Source organism: Passer montanus, unplaced genomic scaffold (genome assembly GCF_014805655.1).
Source record: "Passer montanus isolate IOZ18808 unplaced genomic scaffold, ASM1480565v1 scaffold9, whole genome shotgun sequence".
Classification (NCBI taxonomy): Eukaryota; Metazoa; Chordata; class Aves; order Passeriformes; family Passeridae; genus Passer; species Passer montanus.
In genome coordinates this window covers 3985167-4012187 of record NW_024374367.1, presented here as the reverse complement: position 1 = coordinate 4012187, position 27021 = coordinate 3985167, and the positions used below count along the sequence as shown (strand labels likewise).

Sequence of the window (27021 nt, the reverse complement as noted above, 5' to 3'; positions counted from 1 at the left end):
GCTTTGGTTTTGATGTTTTAAACATCTTTTTGATGTATCACTTATAGCATTTTACAGTGTAAATAGCATGTAGAGTAATACACATGAAAAGTATTAATTCATTAAACTAAGTATTGCTATTTCCTTACAATAGTTTTTCTGTGACTTTGACAACTAGCAATTAGCTCTCAGTAGTAATATTCTTTGCTTAATGCAATCACTGGAAATTGCCCTAATACTCTAAGTTCCAGCATTAACAGTGGAGGAAAACAAACATGTAATTTATCAAAAAAAAGTAGTTTCCTTCAAAAAGTTGAAAGATACACATTCTTGTGTCCATAATGTGTGCATAGGTGCTCCCTGTGATGAAACCTTATTTGCATGTACTCTGTTTCCATGGAATAATCATTCTTATTTTAAGTGTCCACACCCCCACTAGGTCCTTATGGGCTTTATTTTCCTGTGCATGGCCCAGTTTTGATTTCAGGGGTCTTGATTTGTGTGTTTTGTTGGGAGACACTACACCCAGACTCTTGTCTTGGTGTATGAATGCGGGAACTAAGAACAAATATAAATGGCAGAAAACATTCCCTGCACTGATGAGCACCCTGCTGCTGAGCAGAAGTAAATCAGATGTTCATTTTCTAACATAAAAGAACAACATCCATTGTTGTTTTGAGCTTCATCTGAAAGACAATTGGAGTGCATGAAATCTATTCAGTTTAGAGGTTCATTCATTGACTATCTCCAGAACTCATTATGTTTTTTGACAGTTGACACAGATCTTACTGAATTGAAACAGTTCATGTGTTTCATGATAATTCATTTATTCTAGATCCAGCAGTAAAACAAACAGATTAGAACTGTTTGGGAGAAAATGAGAGTACTTAATTATAGCAACTGAAAATTTTGGGCCACAGAACTCATAAAAGCCTTGGCTCAAATGCTTTCTTTTTTATGAGACAGTCAATGAAGATTTCCACAGACGGTGCACTAATCACCAGCAAAAAGGGATATTGCACCTCCCTATAAATGTGTGCACAACCTGTTTCTCCAGGTTTTTAAGCGTGTGCACAAGCAGCTGCATGGATCAGCACTGTCAGTGGCTCAAGCACTGTCCCAGACCCACGAGGTCCCAGTGCAGACACATCAGACTGTCACCACTGCAGCTCTGAGCTGCAATCGTGTTCCCATGGAAGCCTCAAGGTGAAAAGGTCAGAACTGCTGTACTTTTCCAGGAAAATGAACCCAAACTGAAGTGATGAATCAAAAGCATTTCCTGGACTACTTTCTGCTTTTCTCCCATATCAGAACCTTCAAAAGACCACTGAGATCTGTAGGGGACAAAGCAGAGCTTGAAGAACCTTATTTTATGAAGAATCCTACCTGGTTTCCTGGCCTGATATCCATGCATGGGATTTTTCTTCCCTAAACCAATTCACTCAAATGTCAAAGTGAGAAAAGAAAATTCCCATGGGAACCTCAGAAGCACTTGGAGGTGATGACATTCTCTGATAAAGACTTGTAAATTCTTAGAGATCAAGAGATACTGGGCACAAAGGGAAGGTTAGAGCATGTAACCAAATCCAAAGTGGTATTGGAAAAAAAAAAAAAAGGCAACACAGATTTCTAGTTCTTAGTGTATTAAAAAAAAGAAAAATTACTGTTTGCAAATTTTCTTATCTCAGCTGCTGATTAATGACACTTGCTGACATTCAGTTCTGCAGTAATTACCAATATTTACTTAGTTTAGATGTGCCTGAACATTCTGAACACACTGATGCATTTTAATGCCTACCAGTACTGCAATCTAGAAGTTACTTTTTTGAAATCAAGGCCTGGGGAACCTTTACTGTTATAGACATGGTAAACATATCCACTTATTATAATAGAACAATTAACTTGTACCACCAAAAATATTTGAAGATATCTCTGGGAATAGAAGCTAGTGGAAATGGGGTACTATTTTATTTTTGTTACTTCATAAAAACTCTTCTGTGCATTGACCACAAAGAAAATTGTGTGAATGGAAGAAGCTCTAAACAGCATTTTAATACCTCACCAGAAAGTCCTGGATAGAAAAATATGCCTAGTGTAACAGCTTTCTCTTACACAATTCTCAATAATAATAATAATAATACATCATATATAATTATAATCAATAATAATAATACAATACTCTTATTCAATTTCTCTTAACAGTTTTCATTTTCTCTTATAACTCTGTCCATATATATATATATGTGTATATTTTATATATATATATATAGTGCCTCTCTGGAACCGGTTCATAATCCTCCTCTGTCAGAAGAACTGTATCCTAGAATTTAAATTTTCATGCAAAAAACAGCTGGATTCTGATGTGAATTGAGTTGAGAGGCATGAGCTTCCCAATTGCTGCTGTATTTCTGCAAAGAACTTGGATCAGAGTAAAAAGTATGCTTACATAGCACTTGATTTTTTAAAGGATGAATAAATTGAATTTATTTTACTGCATATGTAATAATGTAATTGTAGCACCCATCATAAGTATTTTAGAAATGGCTATTAAAGGCTTTACTTCAGTGGAGCTATCTCAATTTACTGCCCCATAGGGTTCTTGGTCGCCTTCCTAGGACGGCATCAGTCTCTTGATCAGGAAATACTTTCAAATACCTCCTTCAAAATACTTTCAAATTACCTCCTTCAAAAAAAGGAAGACATGAGGAAAATATATTTATATTTACGAATACACATATATACAACAGCAACTGTAGAAATGAACTAGAATTGTAATAGAATCTATGTCTGTGATAATGTGGGGATAATGCAAATGAAGAATCAACACATGGTACTCTGACACAAAAGGAAATTACAAAGACCAAAAGCATCCACCATTCATATTATGATGAACCATGACCTGTAATAACTCAAAACATTACTGCTTTAAATGAACCCTTAAATTCTGGAGCATCAGACATTCATCTCAAAATATTCAGTGAAACAATAACTTGTTCTTTTTAAGCAAATAACTCTTCTGATTGGAAACTGAACAGAGTGGCAATGTTTGCCTGAATCTGCTCCCAGCTGGAGACCAACAGCCTGAAGATGAGCTCAGTGGTACATTAGTTCCAGAGGATATATTCAGGTACACTTATGAGGAACAAATTCCACCAGGAAGAGTAACAAAGGTCCAAATAGGTCCTTTGTTGATGACCTCTATGTATTGCTGCACTTGAATATTTTGATGCCCAGCCCATATTCCTTTTCCTTTCAAAATATTCACTTTCATTGACTGGTGCATTCTTAAAAGTCATTGACTACTTTAAAACTGTTTCCTCACTGAAATACTATGATAGTTTTAGAATTCCTTTCTGCTTACATTTGAAAGCTATCATTCAGAAATCTCCTCTTTTTTAAGCATTAAGTTATTTTATTTTCAGAACCATTTCATACTTATGGGCCTTAGCAATGCTGAAGGACAGATATCAGATCCAACTGTGACCTGTTTTTGAGAGAAAAATTGTGTTGAGACTTTTCTGTAGGATTGATGCCCAGACCTCACTGTCTGGAGCGCACATATCCCATCTGCAACCTTTGGAGCTATTTCCTACAGCATCTCTGGGCTGTACAGCTGAACAGCAACAGGCAGCAAGACAATTTCTTCTCCTATTAACTCCACAATTAATAATCTTCCACCTGACCCCTCACTCTGTCTTTGGCACAGCCCAAAGACCCTTACAGAATTCCATAGATCCAACAGAGCTCATCCACTTGTGCGGTGTGTCAAACTCGCTGAGCAGAGAAGTACAAAAAGAGAATAAGACCAAGGAAAGGTGTGGAATTAGGAATCAGAGGACTCAATCAGAAGACAGGAAGCTGGCTGGTACATATCACAGAATTCAATTCCAACATTTTAGCCCAAAGGTATTGGCAGTACTTCAGCTGCCAGGCTATTACAAGACTAGCATTCCCAACTATTCTGAAGATGACTTTGGAATTAGCCCAAGATAATCCTCTAAAGACTGTTTCCCAGGTGACTACCAACACCAATACAGCCAGTTCAGCTCCCCACAAACCTAAATTCAATTTTTTTCAGAAACCTATTGTTTCTCCAAGAGCCAGTAACACTTGTTAAAATTGTACCACTCCTATGTCAAAAGTCCTGGTTTTCAAAGAAATGAGGATTTACACAGTGATAATCATATTTCCAACATGAAATCCTGGGTTTAAAGGAAACAAACACAACTAATTTTCTGATGAAGGGTAACTAAAAATGACTGGAGAAGGTCTCTGGTTAACTCTTCAGAAAGACAGGAAACACTGGGGAGAGAAAAAAGTCCAGGGACAGGAAAAAGGGAAGCATGGAGTCACCAGAGAGGCCTTGTCTCAGTCGCTTTACATCAACCAGCAATCCTGACAGTGCCAAAGGACACAGCCCTGACACACAAAGGTTGTTCCATGTCATGCTTTCTGCATATGACACCTTGCCAGAGATTTCCACTTCTATAAAGGTCATATTTTTTCCAATAGTATGTGAAGCTCCTCAGGAATGCCAAAGCCATGTTGAAGAGGCAGCTGTATGAACATTTTGCAGACATCCTCTTACAGGAAAGGTGAACAGACACAGGAATTAGATGCTTTGTTTCAGTAGCAAAACTCTTCTGAGAATATTCCTAAATGGTATCAAACACTTAAATTAACTAACTTCAGGCTTTCACAGATGCCTTTGTCCTGCACAAATACTGGATGAGAACAGTCTGGGGTGACAGGGGAAGTATTTTCTACACCAAGATGATTACCATCCAGCTTATTTCTGTCAGGATTCTTGAATGTTACAGCCTAATGTTGCTTGCTCAGAAACAGCACAGCTGGCCAGTCAGCTCTGCTGTTTGGGGGAAGTGTGTTCCATGCTGTTAGGGCACAGTGACACTGAGTGCAACCATGCAAATGTAGCCCGGGGAATCTAACCCTGGCTGTTCACGCACTGCTGGGTGATAAGAACGTTTAAGCTGTCTGGAAACACACTAATATTTTTAACTGGGAAAGGTCCAAGCAGCAGCCGCACAAACTCTCTGTGAAAATCAACAAGTTATGAGATGGAGAGGATTATTTTAACAGCACTTCCAATGTCAAAGCCATAGAGATGGTCAGGGAATTTGTCTCTGAAAACAGCACTCAGGTAGCTTTAGCTGAGGCAGAAGCAAACCTGGTTTGGTAAAAGGTTCTCTTCATTCCTATTTTCAAGTTTCATATTGTATATTTTGTATTATATACCCTAATTTATCCTGTTACTTTGTCTGTTTGGTTTGGGGTTTTGGTTGGTTTTTTTGTATTTTTTTGTGGGAAGAATGGGATGAAAAAGGTAGTTTGCAAGTAAGCAGATAATGTCATTTTATTTTTCAATCTTTTCTTATAGAATCCAACACATTAAGGTCCTGAATGGAGCTTTCATGCACTTAAAATATATGTGTGCATGTATGCACGAGTGCAGGCATGTATATTTATATATGTGAGTGTGTGACTGTGTTCACAGAGACATTGATCAGTTTAGTCAAGAGGGCAGGAAAACAAGAGGAGATAAAGAGAAGAACCTGGAAATGTTTTGACTGCATCAAAAGAGATTTTGTTTGGATTTATGCAGTTCTATTCGTCAAGATTGTAACAGCTCCATTGTCTTTGATTTTCTGCTTTTCTCAAGATTCCCTCTCTACACTCCCTCTAGTGTTCTTAAATTCACTTGCTTTTACTCACCTCTGCTGTACTCAATTAGCATTTCACACAACATTAAGTTGTTAATTTCCCTTAGCTTTTCCATAACCTACAAGAGAATCCCTGAAAGTTAGACTAATTTTTGAGTATTTTTCTCCCTGCAAATACAGATTAACAGGCAAAAGCAAAAGTGTCTAATTAATTCTGAGACAGCAATTTGTGCTTTGTTGGTGGGTAGAGACTTAGTACTGAGAAAGAAGGAAGATTTTGTTTACAATACTTTTAATGAATGATTCATGGGCAAAGAAAAAGAGTTGCACCAGGACACCACTTACCTGAGTGTCTTCCTGCTACTCTCGCTAGCAAACACACAAACTCCCTTCAACATTCACACACTGATTACTTCAAGCATTAAAAAAAATATAAGTGAATGAGAACAAGATTCTCCTGGTCATCTCCCCATTTCATGGGATGCCCTGAAGGCACAGTAATAAAACATATTTTCTGTTCATCTCATCTTGTGGTTCAATAAAAGAAAGAGAGCAAAGGGGAGACTGGATTAATACATTATTTTTAAAAAGGCAGCAGAGATAAGCTAATTCCTTCTAAAGCAATTAACTTTTTGTTTCTCCTTTATAACTTCAGTTAAAGCACTTATTTTTCATTACCCATGGTCACAAATGAAGACTAGAAAAGGCCTAAACAATTAAAAAATGAAAGTAAAAATGAAATGAAAGCTCTATTCCCAGGGTGATTTTATATAGATTTAAGACTGAGCCATCTAGAAGCATCACAGACTCAAAACAAACAAAAACCACCAAATATCAGAGTGAAGCTGGTGAGATTCTCCCACCTTACCCATCAAGTGAAAATTTAAAACAGGAAGAAAGAAACATCTGTGTCATGAGTAACTTGTGATCTTCTATCCATTATATTGGATATTTGGCATCTCCTGAACTAAATGGGAGACATTTGTACAGACTCTTGTTCTATGTATAATACACTAACCAAAATATTTTAATTGGAACAAAGGAAATATCATAAGCAATAGAAAATAGATGAAACTTAATTTCAGACCAATCCATCAAAATGAACAACTTTTACCTGAAAATCTGATGATTTACCACACATGCTACAGAAGTACCACAAGAGCTCAGTCACTGCATAATAGGAAGTTGTGCTTTAATTCTAATATTTCACAGGGATGTCAAGTTAAAATTAGAAAATTATGACAATTATTTTAACATATCACCCATTCAATGCACTTCAAAAGGCAGAATCTTCTCAATGTTCTTCCCCAAGATACCACAGTTGGATACTGAGTCACCTTTCGGCACTAAAACTATTGATTCTTTTCAGTGTGTATCTTTATACCCACATATTCATTGACATGTTCTAAAACATGTAAAAAAAATGTTTACTCAATATAATCAATATCTGTTCAATGGCCATTTTTGATTAATACAAGAAATGTAGGTTTGGAAATCATAAACATCAAAATCATACTGCAAGTTATGTTTGTTTCAGTATTTTTTATGTAATTACAATGGATAAATATCTGCTAAAGCTCAGTAATATAAAATTATTTTCTTTTAGCATGAAGATATCAGGTCCCAATTCTTACACTGCACAATCCAGCAACAGAAAGCAGATTCATAATGAGTGTTTCTACCACAATATTTTTGATTTATCAAGCAGACTTACAGTGCTGTCAATGTATGCCTCAGTCCACACGACATCGTGCTCCTGGTCAATGACCTTTGGTCGGCTGAGAACATGCAGATATTCCATAACGTTCTCCTGCACGTCAGCCAGGGTAGAGATCTGAGTAAAAAACCCTGTGAAAATGCACAATTCCAAGTGAGAAACCAGAGAGAAGAAATAAAAGAAGTGTTCAAGAAGAAGTATGATGTGATTTATGTCTGTCATGTTTTTTGCTTATTTCCAAAGAGAAGATACAAAAGAGGAATATTTCATCAGCCCAGCCTCAAAAAGTAATAACTGGTGAAAACAGATGCCTGTGAAACCTTTGGCCAGCCCTCAAGGCCAGGGTTTCCTACACTGCCATGAACCACTACACTGTATGTACTAAACTTTAATTTCAAGACCATACTTTTTTGTTTAATGGTTTGGGCTTTTTTTCTTTTAATGCTCTCTGCTTTACAATTTAGAACTGGCATCAACTTTGCCCAATTATATCTCACCTACTTTTTCCTGTTTCAAGAACCACGATGGAGCAGAACTACAGTAGCAGAATGGTCATTGCATGTGCTCTGAAACATTCATCCCTACTCTGTGACTGAAATTCAAAAAGTAACATGTGATTTACAGGTATGGCAGGTCACAAAAAATGCAGGCTACAACTAGGATAGTGTGGTTAGGTGATCACAGCCTTGTTAATGCTTTAAAGCATCCCTTCCAACCTGACAGCATTGAGAAACAGCAGAGCCTCAGCTATTTGAGCTGTCACCACTCCCTTTTCAGTACTTAGATGTCAAGTATCTTTACACATCACAGCCTTGGCATCTGGAGCTCACATCATGCAATAGTGATGAAGGACTGACAAATTTCAAGGCTAAAATTTCATCAGGCCTTATTTAAATGCATCACTTGCCTTCATTTACTTGCTGTTAATGAGAAAAGACTAACATGAAAGAGGCCTCCCTACAATTTTAATCATTTGACAAGATCACAGCTTCTGTGGAGCTGCAATATTAAGCTTTATTAAGCTCAGCAGAGAGCATGGCAGCTGCAAAGAACTTCTGAGCTGTGTTTTTGTAGATGGGGGCAGTTTTGGCAAGACAGTAAAGATGGTCTGTCTGAATCTAGAAGTTTCTGAATCAATACTCCAGCCCATAATTCAAATGCTACAAAATGGATGTTTCTGCATTAATTTTATCTGTGTGTGAATTAAGGCACAGTGAAAGAATAGACTTTTTAGTAGAGATCTATAAAATGAAACAAGTTGTAGCAGTATCCTAATGGATATCTTCAACTTGATAATAAAGGCATTGTTTGTGGGTTTTTAAGCTAATTTGATTATTGTATGATCTCAAATAGTTGTAGTATCTCATTCTTACCCTTATGTCATTATACCCATAGTATAGTATTAATACTGCTAAAATATTCAATATTCTTTCTAAGGAATTTTTTTTCATTAAGTCCAGTATTGTGTGAGGGTGTTAAATGACCACTACGCATAATATTGAGGTTTATTTCTTGCTTCTGAACAGGGCTATTTTTTTGTCTTAAGGTTCTAAGAGCTTTATCAGCCACAGAGTAAAACAACTGACATAAATTTAATTAGGAAACCTGTACTTGAGAAAGCAGAATCCTATGTTTATGGTTTAAAAAAATCCCCAAAAAATCTTTTGGTATTTCTCTTTGCAGTATTCCTGAGAATGTTAAAAAGAAATCTCCAGGCAGCATGGTACAGACAAAGGCTTCATTCCTTGTTGCAGCATTGCAAATCATATGTCCAAACTGCACAATAGAGAAAACAGGTTTTAGCCCAATTTCCTAAGACTAGAAGAGACAGTAAGTTGGGAATAATTCTGTATAAACTTAGTAAAGAAATAAACATTTCAAAGACAAGTGAAAATATTTGTCGATTTTCTCCTAATGGGAAACCCCTACCAAAAGTTATTATATTACAACTAGGACAGCATTAGATAACATGCTTTTCATTATTTTTTAATTAACATTTAGGTTTTTTGACAATTTATTGGTTTCTAGCTATACGTAACACACAAGAATTACCTTCCTACACTGCTAAGTTTACATCTCTTATCTACAGATCAGAGATACCCCATGGAATTAAAACTCTTACTGTTCCTACAGCCAGGTTTAACCAGCAGATCAAGACTTGGTCTGAACTCCTTGTGCACAGCTGCTGAGGCCATGGCAGCAAGAGCAGCAAACCCCTGCTCCAGTTTTTGCATTCCAACACCTGCTCCTCAGTTCCCTGGTGTGTGAATTATGCCAACTCAGAGCCCCCTCACCGTCAGCACTACCTTTTTTTTTTTTTTTCCTCCCCAGCAGGAAAAAACTCGTGAAGGAAATGGGTAAGATTTGGTAATGACAAGCATGAGAGATGTATAATAATGTGGTAAAAGACAGACACTTAGGCTCTGCATGTGGGCTGCTTTTCCCCATTACACAGTCCCGGCATGTTTGGCTTGTTTTTCTCTAAAATGTCCACCATTAGACTGATAACTTTTCAAAATGCCTCCAGCTGATTTTTACATGGAATGCAGTTCGTTTCCTGGGCACTGTGCAAAAGAGATGCAATAATCTTGCAACTAATACAACAGCAGACTTAAAAAATCCTCTGGGTGAGGACTAAGGAGAGAAGTCATTGTTTCATGCAGCTGTAAAAGCCCCATGGAGGTTCCCCCTTTCCCCCCCAGGAGGCCCTGGAGCAGGTGAACAGGCTCGGTGAGTGGCTGCCTGCCACCCCAGAGCCATGCAGGAGGGGCTGGGGTCATGCTCATAATGGGATGTCACAGGGGCTTCCTGCACAGAGCTCTCCTCTGCTGATGCAATGGTCTATAAACTGCTCCAGCTGGGGCACAACCTGCCTCGGGGCTCATCTGTCCTCTGCCTGAGCTGGAGCCACCCTCAGCTCCCTGAGATGTGAAGCATTTTTCTCCATATTGCTCTCCTCTGCTCCTTTGCACTGCTGAATCCAATCCTTTGTCTATTTTATAATATGCCAAGCACAGTGATGACCCAGGACAAAATGTTAAAAAAACCAAATAAGTAAAACAGAGGCTGTCAAATTGCTACTGCAATAGTGAATTTTACTGAAAAAATATAAAATAATCCAAGCTGTTTGGTTAAAAAATAATGCATTAAATCTCAAGCTTTATTTCTACAGCTTTCTGCTGGAAGTGATGCTGAGGGAAAGGCAGTGCCTATCATTTCTGAGTTCTAGATGTTACTGCTAATATCTGCCACATGCACACTCAGCACTAGGAAATTTCCACCTTTGTTCACTTCAGAGTCTTAGTAAATCCTGTTTTCCTTAATATGCACTTGCTTATGATACAGAAGAGTAAATCACTGCAAATTCCACAAACGGCTCTAGAGGGATTTTGGGGATCTTGAATGTTTTAATGTATTTAAAATGGTTTGGTGTTTTGCTTCATTAAGCAAGCTCCCTCTAGATACGCCCTACTTAAACAGAAAAATGTAACAGAAAAGCATGCTTGGGGTTTTTCAAGGTTTCACAATCAGAATTTAGAAGCTAGAGAAGTTTTGCAAGGTGGTGTGAATTTCCCCTGTGACCCATTTTGAGGGAAAGGGCTGCTGAGCACAGTCCAGTCAGCTGGAAACCCTGCAAACAGCCTTCATCTATGCTGTGCTTCCAAGGGGAAAATCACTGCAAGGAAAATTGATTTTAGGGTCATTCACCCTCAGTGACAACAACAAATTTTGGCCCACCCACACAAGGAGTAAACTGCACTCCTGCTATTCAGCCAGTCTTTAGACCAGCTTTACTACACTCCTCATCTGTTGTGCTGTAATCCCTCATTTCACTGAAATAAAGTGGACAAGCTGTAAGTGAAAACTGCAAGGAAAAATCTAAGCCTGAACTGTCTGACCATGACGTGCTGTTTCCAATTGTGATTTTCAAAGCCAAAAAAATATTTAATTAATGATTAGAGGTAGAAGATTTTTTACATTATTAAGCTATCAGAGAGCAGGTATTGTAACTATTAAACTGAGAGGGAAATAAATTTATAGGCGTAACAGTCATTAAGCTGTTTAGTTGATTCATATGAGTAAGACTCTGACTCAAAGCAACATGGCTCTGAAAAGAACAAAGTAGTCCTGAAGAATGACAAAGGTGACCACTTTTCCCCTGTGGGAATAAGGAAGACGTGGACCAGATGATCTGCTAAGGCTGCCTCCATTGCCTGGTCCTAATTTCTGAGTTGCTGTACTTAGATCTTTATGAATTTGCAGAGCTGGGCTAAAAAGTTAAAAGATTTTGTTGATTAAATTGTCTTCAAAAAAGATGCTTCAAAGGATTCTTATACTATTATTTAAACTAAATTATGGTGTAATATTAGCTGATTAAGACAAGACTTCAAACTGAGTAATTTCCATCAGCTGGACATAACAGTAGTTAGAGAAATAATGACTAAATGGATAGCACCTGATGTAATTCATCATAATGTAATGTGGCACAATGGAAAAAAGAACTTTTTTTTTTTTTTTCCAAGGGGAAAGAAAAAGGAAAACGTGAAGATTAATTGGGGTTTGGGGCTGTTTTTTGCCTGAGTCATTCCTACTTATACTAGTCAATCCTTTTACTGCAGCATCTCAGCATTTTGAATGTTTAAAGCTCTTTTCCTTAAAGGATATAAACCAGTTTTTTCAATTACACTGTCAGTTCCTCAAGGGAAAGGATGTCTGGTGTTTTACAATCCTGCCTAACTCAGCAGGATTGTACCCAATGTTCTCAGAAACCAAACTCACTCTGAGTAACAACAGATAGAAGAGAACAAATGCTTTGAAATTAGTTTGTTCTCTGAACAAAAATTTAAGACCACATAATTTAAAAGCTTCATACCTATTTTAAGGAAAAAATTTTGAATTGGGGGTTTTTGCTCTTTAAATTGTGTGTCAGAAGATAATTAAGTATTTTCATTTTCCAGGAAAAAGAAAACAACCCATCCTCTGCGATTAGTGCCATGTCTGTAGAAGGGTCAGATGTGCAGGAGGGCTCAGCTCAGGGGTTTTGAAAACAAGGATTTCACAGAAGAAGGTTAACCAACCTTTGTTAGCACAGGCCATCCACTTCAGGTTATCAGCAAATGCAGCTTCTCTTCCAATCAGATAGGTAAAAATACGGACCTGAAAGTAAAATGCAAAAGATATATCAGTTAATACTGCATTTAAAACATATCTAGTGGAACTTCATATACAGGTGTGTAATTCACAGGAAAAACCCTTTCTAAGAAAGTATTAATGGTTAAGCAGTACAGTCGCTTAAAAATATATTTCTGCCATTAATGTCTTCCTGACAAAATTGGTTTTTGTTGTGTGTAATACAATGGTTGATCTTTTTGAATGTGTTTAATATCTGACCTTTAACTACAGTTATGCTTAACATGTAATTAAGAATAAACTAAAACCATTGGAGTACAAAATGGTATGTTTCAGACAAATCTGATCTGCACTTATGAAGTCAGAAAATTTTTATTATGTAGAAGAGGCATTTAACTAGCAAATACTTCTGTGGATAAATAATCTGCAACACCAGGCAAGATAATTCCCCTGTTTTCAAGGTTCATATGACACAATATCATTGTCACCACAGAGACAGGTAGTCAGAGGTTGCACTTTAATATAATTTGATTCATTTGGAAACTTAAAAAAACTTCTAATTTTTCCCATTAGCATTTTTTCTCATTCACAAATGATAACATTTGTAGAATAAACCAACTTTATACTAAGTTCCCATAGGTTTTTATTCCCCCACAGAACTAGTAATAAAATACTCTGAAAGTCTCTCTCTTTACTATCAGTTGTGACACCCTATTTTCTCACTGCCCTTTTATCCATTTTCTTAATGGCCACATCCTGTTTCTAGGCATACCCAGTGCTTTGTGTTATCATCATGCCTAGAGACCAGATTCCAATCACAAAACTTTCCCCAGTCTCTCAAACATAAAATATGCACAGAACTGAATTGTGATTTATGTGGTTTAAAAACTCCACACACTGATGGTGTAGTGTTGCAAGTTTGAGTCCAACAGTCTGCATAATCCAACTCTAAGACTCTAAAGAACACAACATTAAACAAAAGAATGGTGCTTTTATACTTTGCTGATTACTATGAAAGCATTAATAAAGAAATTCTTTGTTCTGCAAAGACACATGAAAGTGCACAGTGAGATTTATAGTCTCAAAATACAGCATAAATCACTGTCATGTTTTATCTTCCTGCAAATGATGCTTGAAAATAGCCTATGATGAGACTGAATACTCAGAGAAATTTATACTTAATGATCTGCTTTAATCTAAAGAGAATCAAACTAGACCGTGTTCCTAATAAAAGGAGACCAGCCTTATCTAAACAGATGAGCAGTAAGCATGATAACAGGCAGAGGCAGCAAAATAACCTACAAAAAATAAAATTTCAACAAACTGGTGACATGGATTATCATGAGGAATGTGCTGTCTCTGGGATACTGTTGCAAGGATTTTAATGATTTTTTACTGAGTATATTTTCTATATCTAGTTTACTTAGTTCTGCTAGAAAATATTTTAAACATGATAAAAATCTGCTAATTGCAATTACTTGAAAAAAATAAAGGAATCTATAAAACGGAGAGCTAGACGGTGAGTGATCCAAATTTATGAAGTGCTGTTTCCTTCCCTATCCCAAGGTATTGTGTGCTTTCCTCCACACACTTTCCATGGTACATGTTATACAAGTGATGTTTGCCATGGACAGCATGAAGTAAAAAGTGAAATATACAGTGAAATACAAGTCACACTATAATTTTAAAATACCTTTTCTATATTGTTCATGAATTAATAGAATGACTATTATTCATGGTAGTATTGTAAGAAAATAGCCATGACAGCATCACAGGAAGGTATTTTAGTTAAAATTAAAGCCACTGATACTTTAAAGTTTTCCTTCTACATTGACCTTAAAGACACACAAATAGGTATTGCAAATATTGTTTAATTCTTCATTCAGCATAGTGAGAAAAATCCTCAAGATCAGTTCTGATGGAAAACAATTCTGATTATTCCTCTACTTCTAAAAGTTTTATTTGATCAGGTCATTGCACCCACCTTCATAAACTTAACTCACTGTGAGCTTACAGTGAAAAGCATTAACCATGCACTGCAGAAGAATCCCAGAATCACAGAATTAACTAAGTTGGAAAAGACCCTTGAGATCATTGAGTCCAACCTATGAGCCAATACCACCTTGTGAATCAGACCATGGCCAGGCTTTGCTTAAACACTTCCAGGGATGGAGACTGCACCACCTGCCTGGGCAGCCCATTCTTATAAAACAAAGATTTGGCATATTATTTTCTGCTTTCAGAGACCACCGCAGTGGCTTAGGTAATAAAATATTAAAACTGGTAACTTCCATGAATAATTCTACATTCTAAATCACATTTTTTGAAACAAGCTTAGTTCTACACACGTTTTAAACTAGTTTTAGTCTTTTGGATAGGTACCCTAAGTGACAATTCTGGATGTATAACACAAATAAACAGGAAAAAAGTTACTGTGGCAACAGGTTTTTTTTACTGCAGATACATAAAAATATAACTACAGAATATTACAGAAATACTACATTAATTTGGGAAGGTAAGCTCAAACTACTTCAACTGCTGTCCATGGATGAGACCTGTGCAGTGATGGGCTATTTATGGTGCAAAACAGGACACACAGCATTGTAATAACCACTGAAATTGTCACTGTACATTGATTAGACATTAAGGACCAGACTTAATATCCATCCATATTCTTAGATCCCAGGTAAGATATATGTTGGTAGGTTAATAGTGATCACTGAATTTTTTTCTTGTACTTGTGAGGTAACTGAATGGAAAGTGTGCCAAACCAGTCCTGCTTTGCAAAATGATTGCAGGAAATGCTTATTTTACCCAAATAACCCACATATAGCACTCATGTTGTAGAGTCTGCTGATAAATATGGATAGTATAGTAAATAAAAATATGTATGCTGAGGCATGTGATTAAAAACTCTGTAATTAATAATAGATAAGGAAGTATAAGGTACGTCTGTCTCATTCTGTTGTTTTTACTGGACCTTGGAAAAAATAACAAAATAGAAATTAGCTTTGACAGATATGTGCACTATGCAGACACACACTGATGAACCTATGTTGGTATCTTATGGCACAGCAGAATGTTGGGACACTAAAACTTCCTTTGAATCCATATGGAGAGCATGTTCAGTCAAGGGAGTCTGAGTAAATTCAAAGTTGTTATGGGCACATCCCAGAAGACCCAGTAACATTTACATAGTCTACATATGCTCTGGCTGAGAATAAGACAAATGAGAAAAACACCTTTGAATATCCAAGTGCTGTGACTGAATCAAGAGACCACTTCCATCAGAGAAGGAATCTGCCTCAGAGGGTTTAAGTACCTCTGTGGCAAAAAAAACATCATAGAAAGAGAGCCTCTCAGTTCTGGATAATTTTGAAAGCTTTACAAGATACTTGAAAGAGACACCTGAATCAAAATATTTTCTCTGTCTGACCTGCAAAGTATTATATCAACTATATTAAGGCTTATCATGAATTATTAGGTTTGGAGAAAGAAAATGTTCTCAGGCAGATGGGCTAGTCTTGAATTTCTATATCCTATCTACAGAACTGAAAATTGTAGATGTCAGATTCTCTGAACACAAACCTAAGCTTACTCCAAGAGCAAAAACTTGAACCTTTAACCTTTTCAATTACCCTTGCTGTTTCTGCACAGTAGGTGCTGTAGGCTGCTATTTTTAAGCCAAGGTGCACAGAATATGGAGTGAGAGCTGAAAGAAACTGAAAGGACAATGGAACTAGAAACTTTATTAGAGCTTGTGACTTTCTCACTTCATATTTTTCTGAAGCAGGTGTTGAATGGCAAAGAATACCACTTGAGATTGATGTATTTTAATTATATTTAGAACAGCAGCTGTGGAAACCTCCCACATGATACCTTCTTATTATGTCTCATTCCTGACCTGGAAGGGTCATTCCCTGGAAAGAGACTCCATTCAGTTCCTCTTCTCATTAAAAGATTGCTGCAAAAGCTCAAAAGGTTTCAAACTGTGGAATCAAATTCATATTATGCAACCAACTGAATTCCGCAGTGCATTTTATGATGGTCACTTCTGTGCACTCTGGTCCAAAGCAGCAGCCCACAGTAAACTAGTGAGAAGCACAACATGCCAGCAGCTGTCACAAGCTGAGTTGGCAACTACTTCCATCTACACTGCAGAATTAACCAATATTAAAGCATCAAACCTCCAAGCTCAGTAGTTCAGACAAAACTGAACATAAATCTTTCACTGAGTAAAACACCTGAGTCAAAAGCAGATATATAACTTCATACATTTATTGGTATTTTTATCTGGCTTTCTCTCTGGTTTTCCAGTCTCTGGTTTTTCATTCTTGTTGCCTTATCTAGGCACAGATCATGGTTTGGACTACATTAGGGGTTGCTCTCTTTTCTTTGTTGCAGCCCCTCAAATTTTAAAGAATAAGAGAGTATTGTTGGTAAATTTCTTGCTTTTACAGCCAGAGAATATTCTGAAGTTTGAACCTTTAAACTCTGGACAGAAGGTTTATCTAAAATCTCGGAGATGCATACACTCAACCATTAGTGAGGAAAGCTAAGAATCATGACTTAAATGACAGCTATTTCAGTGCTAAGCACTCCATCTGAAATATTCACTGAACAGTTCCATCCATTATGTGTGGGCTAATCTGCAGTCCCTGAAGTGTCCTCACCTCTGAAACTTCATTAAACTGCAGCGTAGGAAAGAGAACAGGGACCTTCTCCCATCTCTGTTAAGCAAGACAAGTCAATCTGCAAGATTCTACACAATGAAACTGTGAATTCATATCTGTGTGCCAAACAGCTGCTAAAACAGTATTTCCAGAAACTTAAAATACTGTGTGGGTGGGGAAATGGGACTTCTGCTTGAAGCTGACAGTGCAGACCTGTTTGCAGCTGCAAACTATTTCATGGACACCTTCAGCAAAACAGTCTTTCCTTTCTGGCTCAGCAAGAAATAAAAATAATCCTGTGGCAAGAGCTATGGAATTTAAGTGGGATATAGGGACAAAATTCAAGTTCCCATAGTGATAATCTGTGGTGGTCCAGGAACACCTCAGCTATTCTCTGCACAGAGGAGCAAATGGACTGACTGGGAACAATGGATCAATGTGAGACCAAGTGATTGTCTGAACTCCTAAGCAGCCTCACAAAAAAGAATTGATTTAAGAGTTACAAGGGCTCTAAAGGTGAGAGTTCTCAAGACAGCTTTTCCCAGGCACCTCATGCTTCCCACCCAACATTGCACTGGGCTTGCCACCACGTCCAGATTAGTCTTCAACACCACTCTTCTTCAAATAATCTCATGCTCCTAGTTCTCTCTCTCCAGAATCCTTTTGTACACCTCACCTCAGAAGACACCAGTGGGAAAAGGGGGAATTCTGTCGGTCGCTGTGTTAAGGAGATGGCACAACCCCACATTTTCCTGTGAGGAACACAGGATGGATGCAGCCATAAAGGATTTTGAGGGTTATACTGGATCCACTCATCATAATCATCTGGATTATGATATATATATATGGATCCAATCATCATAAATTATGTACAACAAAAAAAAAAATCTGAACAGGCCCCAGGTCTTTGCCCAAGAAACCTTTCCAAATCTGAAAAGGGAAAAATGTTAAACTTGTAAAATGTATCAATGCATTATAGATACTAACTTCAACTGATACACACAAAATCAATCCAAAAATGAACACAAATTCCAAGTGTATTCAGTGCATCCAGTTTTTGCTAAGGGCATAACAGAGGGCTGTGAACAGGGATGGGAAAAGAGAAATAGAAATATAAAGTCACTCTTGAACCTTCAATTTATCTAAAAATATTTTCATAGCTCTTTTAAACTTCAGTTCACTTTTTAACATAAAGTAGTAAAAAAACCAAAACCAAACAATTATTTGCATTGATAAGTTAACAGGAAATTCCATGAAGACAATGATCTAAATAAGCACACAAAATTCTATGGAGGAAGGGTGCAAAGCCCTGTGATGCAATGTTAAGACAGCACTACCTCAATATATTCTGTCCTGTTGGAGACCTTTGCCCCGTGAGGTGCTGAAAGCCTCAACTTGCAGTGCACTCAAAGCAAGGAAGCCATGAAATTGAAGACATTACCTCATGAAATTGAATCCTGAAATGTTAAGTTACTCAGTAAAAGGTTCTTCATTGTTAATTTTCCTCCTGCTATATTCAAAATACTCTTCTGGGAAAGTTTACATTTGTACATTTCCTCATGTTTTTTAACTTCCAACACTTGCACACTGTACTCAGACAATTTTATAATAATGTTTTGCATTACAGTGATATTGAAACCCCATATATTGTACCCTAAAAACTGATGGGACAGTTAGCAAAAACAAACCCAAATAAATGAACATGTATGTCACTGGAAAAGAAGATAATGTAAGCAAAGACTGCAAGAAAAACACTCATCAAGAAGCTGAGCCCTGCTTCCCCAAGCATCCACATCCCCAACAGCTCTTAGCATAGACCTATCTCAGAAAATTCATGTAGGAGAAAAGGAAAAGGGCGCTGCAGTTAATCCCTTGGGGTCAGGGGACAGCAGCATTGTGTCACACTCACCTGTGAGGAGCATTTCTGGATCTGTTTTCTAGGTCTAGGGCTGCTGGGAGCTACTTTTGGAAAACTCAAACAAGCCACAGGTTTTACATGAGACATCAAGTGAGGATATTTCTTCTAGCCCTGAAAATGTGCTAACATACTTTGCTGATTTTCAGAAAATTATAATGCAACTGAGGATTTACAAAGAATAATTCCCCACTGTGAAAATTCACCCAATAAGTAAGAAATATTGCTAGCAGGGAGAGATGGGATTATTCTGTTTTACACTGTGCAAGGACAGAGGAGGTGATGAGAAAGTGACCAGCTCAAGGCTTATTAGCACAGGGATCATTGTTTCCCTAAAAGAGTTTGATGATTAACATAGCTGTGGAAAAAAAATCAAAAACAACACAGGATTTTTACATGGGACACAAGTTTTAGCCATTTTACACATCCCTGATTATTGGTCATACTGCACTGAGTAATATCAGCTCCCTCACAGGTGGCACAAACAGCACAGCAGGAGCTTAACAATAAATAATATGCAAAGATGTGGCAGAGCAAAAAGGTTAAATGCTATTAAATAACCATTTAAGAGATGGTATTTAAAAGCAAAACAAAAAACTTTGACAAAATAGGTCTAACAAGCATGCAATCCTTTCTAGCTCTCTTTCCTGCTTAGTGTGCAGCCCATGTTAATGATGGCAGACAGGCAGCCAATAATGTACTAAGCATGGTACAACAATGTGTAGCTTCAATGTACTAAATGCTTCTTAGTAGTTTAACAAATCCATTCAGCTAACACAATTCTCACGGATTTTGAGAATATTAAACTTTTTGACTAAGATCATGTCTAGGAAATGACATCCCAAAGACTACTCTTCAAAAAAACCCAAAATCCTGAGATTACCCCAAACCAGCTTGTTGCCTTTAATCTAACATCTATTTTCAGCATGAGCTATAACTGTAACAAATTACTTTGTGCCCCATGGGGTTTGTGTTATAAATATTTCAGCTATATAGAGAGTGTGAATAAAATCTTTAAACAGCCCCTTCAGATATTGTGTAAGTACTACAAATTAATACTGAAGAAGTATTTTAGAAATATTTTCCTGAGTTTTCAAAAAATTATTTGTTCTGCTTTTTATATCATTCAACTGGTATATCCAACCATAGCACAATGACTTTGATTACATGGAGTATAGGAGGAAAATTTTAACTCACTTTTTTTTAAACTTTCAAACGTTACCTGACATCAGTTTTCTATCATAACAATGTTACTATTTCAAAGTAAAATGAAACAGATTTATTGGAGTTAGGAACAAATTCTATGCTATTATCTGAAAAGCAAAGGAAATTTTCAATTCCATTGTTGATTTGCAAGATTCCAGGTCAGTCATTACAAACCATTAACGAGTCAAGCCTAAATGAACTACACAAGCATAATTCAACTATACCTAATACTGACATTCTTCAAAATCCTGGAGGATTTGCTGAAATGTAGAACATACATTTTCTTCCTTAAATGCAAAATAGCAGCCTAAACAAATTAATTTGTCTGGATGGAGAGAAGGGGAAGGGATTAGAGCAGAAGCCATGACATAACCAACTTTCTTGGACCTAACTGAAGCTCCTGTGGAAAAAGCAGGCTCACACAATTCCTGCTACTACTCTACCCAATTTCCTCGTATATCAACTAATTTTTTTGCAGGAATCCATGAGAAAAGATGAAAATCGGACAAAATTTAAGTAACCAAATACTGCCAACGTCTCCACTTCTGCTATTACCCAGTTCCAGGATGTAATACAGAACAATGGTAACTCATTTACAGTGTACTTCACTGTGCATGGTGCAGACACAGATTAGAGGATGACATAATGGATAAAGCTCTGGCCTTTCACCCTTGGGATTCTGTCCAGCCAGCAGTCCTATCAGATAATGGGTTTGGCAATCTCCACTAGTCTCTTTTGGACACTAATCCCCACTACAGAGTCTCTATAATTCATCATATAATTTAATACACCTGGCAACTTTACCACCAGTTCATTCTTTTGTTACATAATGGCCCAAAGTGAAGTCAAGGGTGGTTAATGCTCTGACAACCGGCTATTATCTCCCATAACAGCTGATGTTGAGGGGATTATTGCAGTCATAAACCATTTTATAAAAATTGGCAACTGGGAAAGCAGTGTAAGAAAATAAGGTGATATTTAGAAGTTTTATCACTGATTTTCTACCAATTTGTAATGGAGTTTCTAGCATCCAAAAAATGCTGGAGAAGAAACTTGAGATTAAAGCTACAGATCATGAGCCAAGAATCTTAGGCCTGAACAAGCTGACAGTCAAAGGTTTGACTGTTTTTAGGTTACAGACACCTTTTGTCTTTTTTTTTTTCTCTGTCAAATATACAGTATATTTCTTCTTTATTTTGTCTCAATTATTTGGTCACCACTTCATCAGGATTTTTCCTTTTTCAGTTTGAAGCATTTAATCACTTTTGGTACTCCAGTTTTAGACCCACAGCTTTGTTCACAAATGAACAAGGGATTTCACTGCTATCCAGACCAGTCATTGAGGATATAAGTGACCCACGAGACAAGGGGGAGTTGCACTCAGTTTATTGCAAAAGAAATCAGCTCACTGATTTCCCACAGAAACTGTGGGAAATCTTGGGAAGATGAGCAGCTGAGGATCAAGTCTGAACTAAGATGATATCAGCACACAAGCAATAGTACCAAGGTACTCACTGTCAAGGGAATTAGCACACACAACTCCCACTGGAAATACGTATGGGTCCTGCAAAGTTGTAAAATGGCATGAAATTTTCACCTGATCACCTGATAAAAGTGAACAGAATGTAATTTTTGTTTGGTAGACACCAGACTGTAGAAGGATAATTATAAAAGGTGTAAGGTACTTCTGGTACATCACAGCTACATCTGTGCAATGTCATTTTGTACCATGCAGGTGTGCAGAAATAGTTTGATGCTCTATATTAATCAACAAAATTGCTTCGTAGAATAAATTTCACACCAAAAAATCATTAAGGCAGGGAAATTCAATCCATAGCTACTCCTGCTCTGACCAAGAGGCATTACTAAAATGTGCAGTTTAATAAAATATGATCCATTTGCAGAAATTTTACAGAATTGTTTTGAAGTGAGGGTCTGTGTTTCATGGCTCAGGATATCTGTCTTTTTTCATGCAGGCTTGAATTGAGCTTTCCTTCACTACAAGGAGATGTAAATCCCCCTGGCCTGTGCTTTGAACCAACCATTTTAGGTAGAAGTCAATGTGGTGCTGATCTCCACTTTGTAGCCTGTGTTTGGTTCTGTACAGCTGAATTTGATGACAGGTTTTATACTGACTTCAGCAGCAAAAGGTTCAGGTTCTAAGGATTCAACTTGCAACAGGAAGATTTTAACAAGATAGCACAGAAATGTATATGAGGTCTACTCAGAGAATGCAAAGAATTTTGGATTGTGGATATAACAGAATCATAGAATGTGAGTTGGAAGGGATCCACAAGGATTATCAGAGCCCAAGTCCTGGGCCTGCACAGGACAGCCCCAGGAATCACACCATGTGCCTGAGAATAAAACTGAGCACTTACAAGAACAGGAAAAGGCTTCTGCATAGAATTTTAGGATTACTTTACTTGTCCACTGAAATACAAAATCAGCCAAAGCAGAAGAAGCTGTAAACACAGATGCTGCTCTGGTGGAACAGCAGACCCACTGTTTGGCAAACTCTGGTAGGAAAGTGTGCTTATTGTTGGACTTCCTGTGAAACACTACAACCTCTTTAAGAAAATCTCTCTGAAAACGCTGAGTTAGTGGATAGAAAAATGAATGAGATTTTACCAAAAACTGTCTGCCATGCTGAAAAATATTTAATCCCTCAGACACTATGTATATACACCCGTGAATTGTTTGAACCTTCAAAGTGCTACAGCAGGAACATAAAATAGACATGAAATTCCTTTATCTTGATATTTTAACCAACTGAAGGCAATTGCTGCTCAGACTGTCACACTATACCAGTCAGTATTAAAATTGCTATGCCTTTATATTTGATTAAAAATTAAATGTACTTCTTCATAACTTTTGTAGCCCTACAGCATCCATGTGTTCTCACAGTTAAGTGAAGTCAAACGAAATATTTAATACACCATTCTAATTAGCTACAAACTATTACCTGATTTAAGTCTGTAAATGAATGTGAAAAGACTCTGGAGGCCTAATGTTAACCTTCATCCACTCCAGCTATACGACAGAAATTACAGGCTCTAATTAGACTCTTTAAACTGCAAAGAAATAGAATTTTCATAACCAGCTTATTAAAAAACGAAGACCCCCTTGGGACAGGGCAAATTGCTTCTACCCTGATCCGCTTATCCTTGTACAACACCATACAGAAGACTCATGTTGTCTGACTTGCAGCTCATATTTCTCCCAAATTAATGAGCACTCAAATTATTCCAGCTGCCCCCTTGGCACGGGGAAAAATTGAAAATCCATGGCTGCCAAGTGACGTGTATAATCCAGCTGCTAAATAAAATGTGCTTAAGGGGACACAGCTGTCGAGGTGACTATTTACATTAAAATAAGTCCATGGATACAGAACAAATGTCTAGAGACAGAAACAGTGTACAGCACTTTGTTTAACCCCTGAATTTAACCAGGTCACCAAAATTTGCAGCATCATTTACAGGCTAAAGGTAAGTGCATGGTCTTTTGACCTTATGATTTATTTCTTCCAATTTGTCTAATCTTGGAAAAATTCTGATTTTCTTCTGGAAAATAGGTAAATTCAGTGGAGTCACATTGAAGAGCAGAATTGACATGACAAAGGACAGCTGATTTTTCAAAACAGCTGTACTTGAGAAAAATACAGAAAGATTAACTCCATATCCTGCTCTCCAAACACGTGCAGTGTGACAACAAGCATGATCTTTGAGGGAGCAGAAAAGAAAATTATTCTTGCAGAGAATTCACACAAGCTTGTGGAATCAAAAAGAGACTGCTACATTTTTTTTTGCCTTAACCTACACAGGCTGCCAACTCACTTCCACATGAAACTAAGGATACCAGGTGTCATCTTTAAACCACTAAATAGTGTGAGAACTCTGTTCTGTAAGAGTTAACTGTATTCTAAAATACTCTAGGATGCTGTGATTCATAAGCCACATTTTTAAATGTTATAAACCATGACTGTAGCCCAGCTGACCTGAACAGCACTGTGCCAGTTAAATACATACCTTGGAATACTAGGGGCCAATGCAAAATTTATCTTTACTAATCAGGAATACTTGGCCAGAAGACACCTTGGATCTAGGACCATAATCTAAATTCAAATTTTTACAGTCAAAAACATTTGCTTTGTTCAGCAAGTACAAGTGAGGCCCAGGTCATAACAAAATGTGTGTGCAAGCAAATCCTAACAAGGACTGTACAGAACCCAACTACAGAGAAAGTTCAATTAGTCAAAGTTTTATATGTTTCAAACTTCACCAGACAGTTTAATTTGAGTAGTTATTATGACACAAGCATTTTTAACTATGAGATTAGGAGTTGAGGTCATATTTGGAAAAAAATGGTAGATAAGTAATATGTGTTTCAATTAATGAAGCCTGATAAAATTCCCATGTATTGTTGGAGAAAATAATCAAATAATCTTTAAAATATTAGTGAATATTTTTTTAAAGATCTGTGAGTAGCAAAGGACATGCCAAGGACAAGCAAAGGGAAACTAATTTTTAAATATTTTCAAAACCAAGGAAAAAAATTTGTAGAATCACTTCCTAGATTTCACTATCCGAAAAGACTGTACCAAAAGTGATTAAACAATTAATTCACAATCATATACAACACAATGATGTGGAAATAAACAGCCAGCATGAATCTAAGAGTGATTGTGCTTAATCAAACTTATTTCCTTTCATAACAAGTGTCTTTTGTACTACACAGGTAAAAAGAGGAGGGGAAAGATATCCTGATTTAAATTCTCTAAATATTTTTAGGAGAAGTATGGCCAACCTCACCAATACTGCACTCATGGGCAGCATACCATCCATGAGAGCTTCCAAGTGGGCCTGACAAAAATAAGGCACAGCATATTAGATGCTCAGTAATGCTGTTTCCCTCTAAGGACTCCAAGCCTAATGAAATGAACTTAAGGTGAATGCACTTCTCAGACAGATGTGCTCTCAAAGTGGATTTATTATTGTCATGTTAGGAAGAGAATTTGGAAAAGCAGGGAGAGATCTGGCCAGTATCAAGTGCAATTTAAATAATTTGATTGAGGATTTAGATAAAGAGAACCCTTAGAAATTTGTGAAATGACATGAAGCTGGAGGTCATTCCATGCCCCTTGGAACATAGAATTAGAAAGCCAACGGCTCCTGGCCTGGATCAGGAGCAGTGTGGGCAGCAGGAGCAGGGAGGTCATTCTCCCCCTGTACCTGGCACTGGTGGGGTCACACCTCGAGTGCTGTGTCCGGCTCTGGCCCCTCAGTTTGGGAAGGACCTTGGGACACTTGAGTGCATCCAGAGCAGGCAGCAAGGCTGGAGAGGGTCTGGGAACACAAACCCTGTGAGGAACCACTGAGGGAGCTGGGGATGCTCAGCCTGGAGAAAAGGAGACTCAGGGGTGACCTTATCAGTCTTACAAGTTCCTGAAAGGTGGCTGTACTCGGGTGGTATTGGTCTCTTTCTCCAGGCAGCACTGACAGAACCAGAGGACACAGCCTCAAGCTGCACCAAAGGAAATATAGGTTGCATAATAGGAAAAATATTTTTACAGAAAGGGCAATAAAGTACTGGAATGGTCTGCCTGGGGACAAGTGGAATCCCCATCCCTGGATGTGTTTAAAAGAAGATTGGATGTGGCACTGGATGCCGTGGTTTAGTTGAGGTGTTGGGGCTGGGTTGGACTCGATCATCTTGAAGTTTTCTTCCAAGCCAGTGATTCTGTGAGAATTCAAAATAGTATTTGGGAGCAACAGAAACAGTCTGAAATTAACAGGATTAAATTTGTGCCAAAAAGTAGATCATTGAGAGGGAAAGTTTCATGGATGAAAGATGAGGAAGAACTTAGTGGAGCACCAGAAATAGATCTAGATTTCTTAAAGAAATTGATTGTGGGTCAAAAATGGTAAACTACTGCAATAAAAGCAAATATCAAATACTTGCTGAATGTAGCTAAAAGAAATGGCAATAAATACTTGATATAATGCAAGGTAAAGGAAGTGGTTATTCAGCCCTACCTATGTACAGGAGAAATGGACAAAGCTTTAGCTGGACTTGGTGTGTACTGCAGGGCCTGAACAATTAGAAAGGTCTGTGATAAGGAGGAAATTCCATATACAAAAGAACTGGGTTTTTTTTACTTACCATTAGCTATCCTAGGTAATTTTAGAAGCACTATAACTGAGAATGTCATCCAATAGTAAAATGCATTTTACATAAGGCTACAGACATTGTAACAAAATAGTTATCTTAGTTAAGAAAAAAAAAAAAACAAAAAAAAACAGGTTTGCTTCATCATTCTTCTCTGACTGCATCCTGAACAAGACATTTAAGGACTGTACCTGTGGGTGACTCCAGGTACTGTGGTTAACCCTTTCAGAATGTTAACAAAACACTGAGGGGTTTCACCTGTCAATTCAAATTCGTCCATGTTCTGGTATTTGCTTGCTAAACGTCGACAACAGCAGCTGAGGTGTTTGTAAAGAAATACTTTGGCTTTTTAAAATCTGATACTAGAGAGAACAAAGAATGACGACCTGAACAACTGTGGACATCAAATATGAAAGCCTAGAGAAGCCCATTCTCTAGTTCAGAACTAAGTAAGCTTTTTTCTCCAACATGACTCACAAGCTATGCTCCAAGTCCTGCAGTTAATTATAAAAACATGCTCTGTTTGCTCTCTCCATTTTCACTGCTGGTTTT

General features: G+C 37.4%; 1 protein-coding gene across 4 annotated transcripts in view; it reads right to left on the bottom strand.

Annotated features, from left to right (window-relative positions):
- The window catches only part of CACNA2D3 (calcium voltage-gated channel auxiliary subunit alpha2delta 3), a 467160-nt gene that overhangs the window by 128700 nt on the left and 311439 nt on the right, over positions 1-27021 (bottom strand). For all 4 annotated transcript variants that reach the window (XR_005626120.1, XM_039695505.1, XM_039695503.1 and 1 more), the window contains exons 12-13: positions 12456-12534; positions 7375-7508 (exon numbers count right to left, since the gene is read on the bottom strand). Coding sequence is in view for 3 of the 4 variants with exons in the window: in XM_039695505.1 (XP_039551439.1) it covers positions 7375-7508; positions 12456-12534 (213 nt within the window). In the remaining variant the exon portion in view is untranslated. The remainder of the gene's footprint in view (positions 1-7374; positions 7509-12455; positions 12535-27021) is intronic.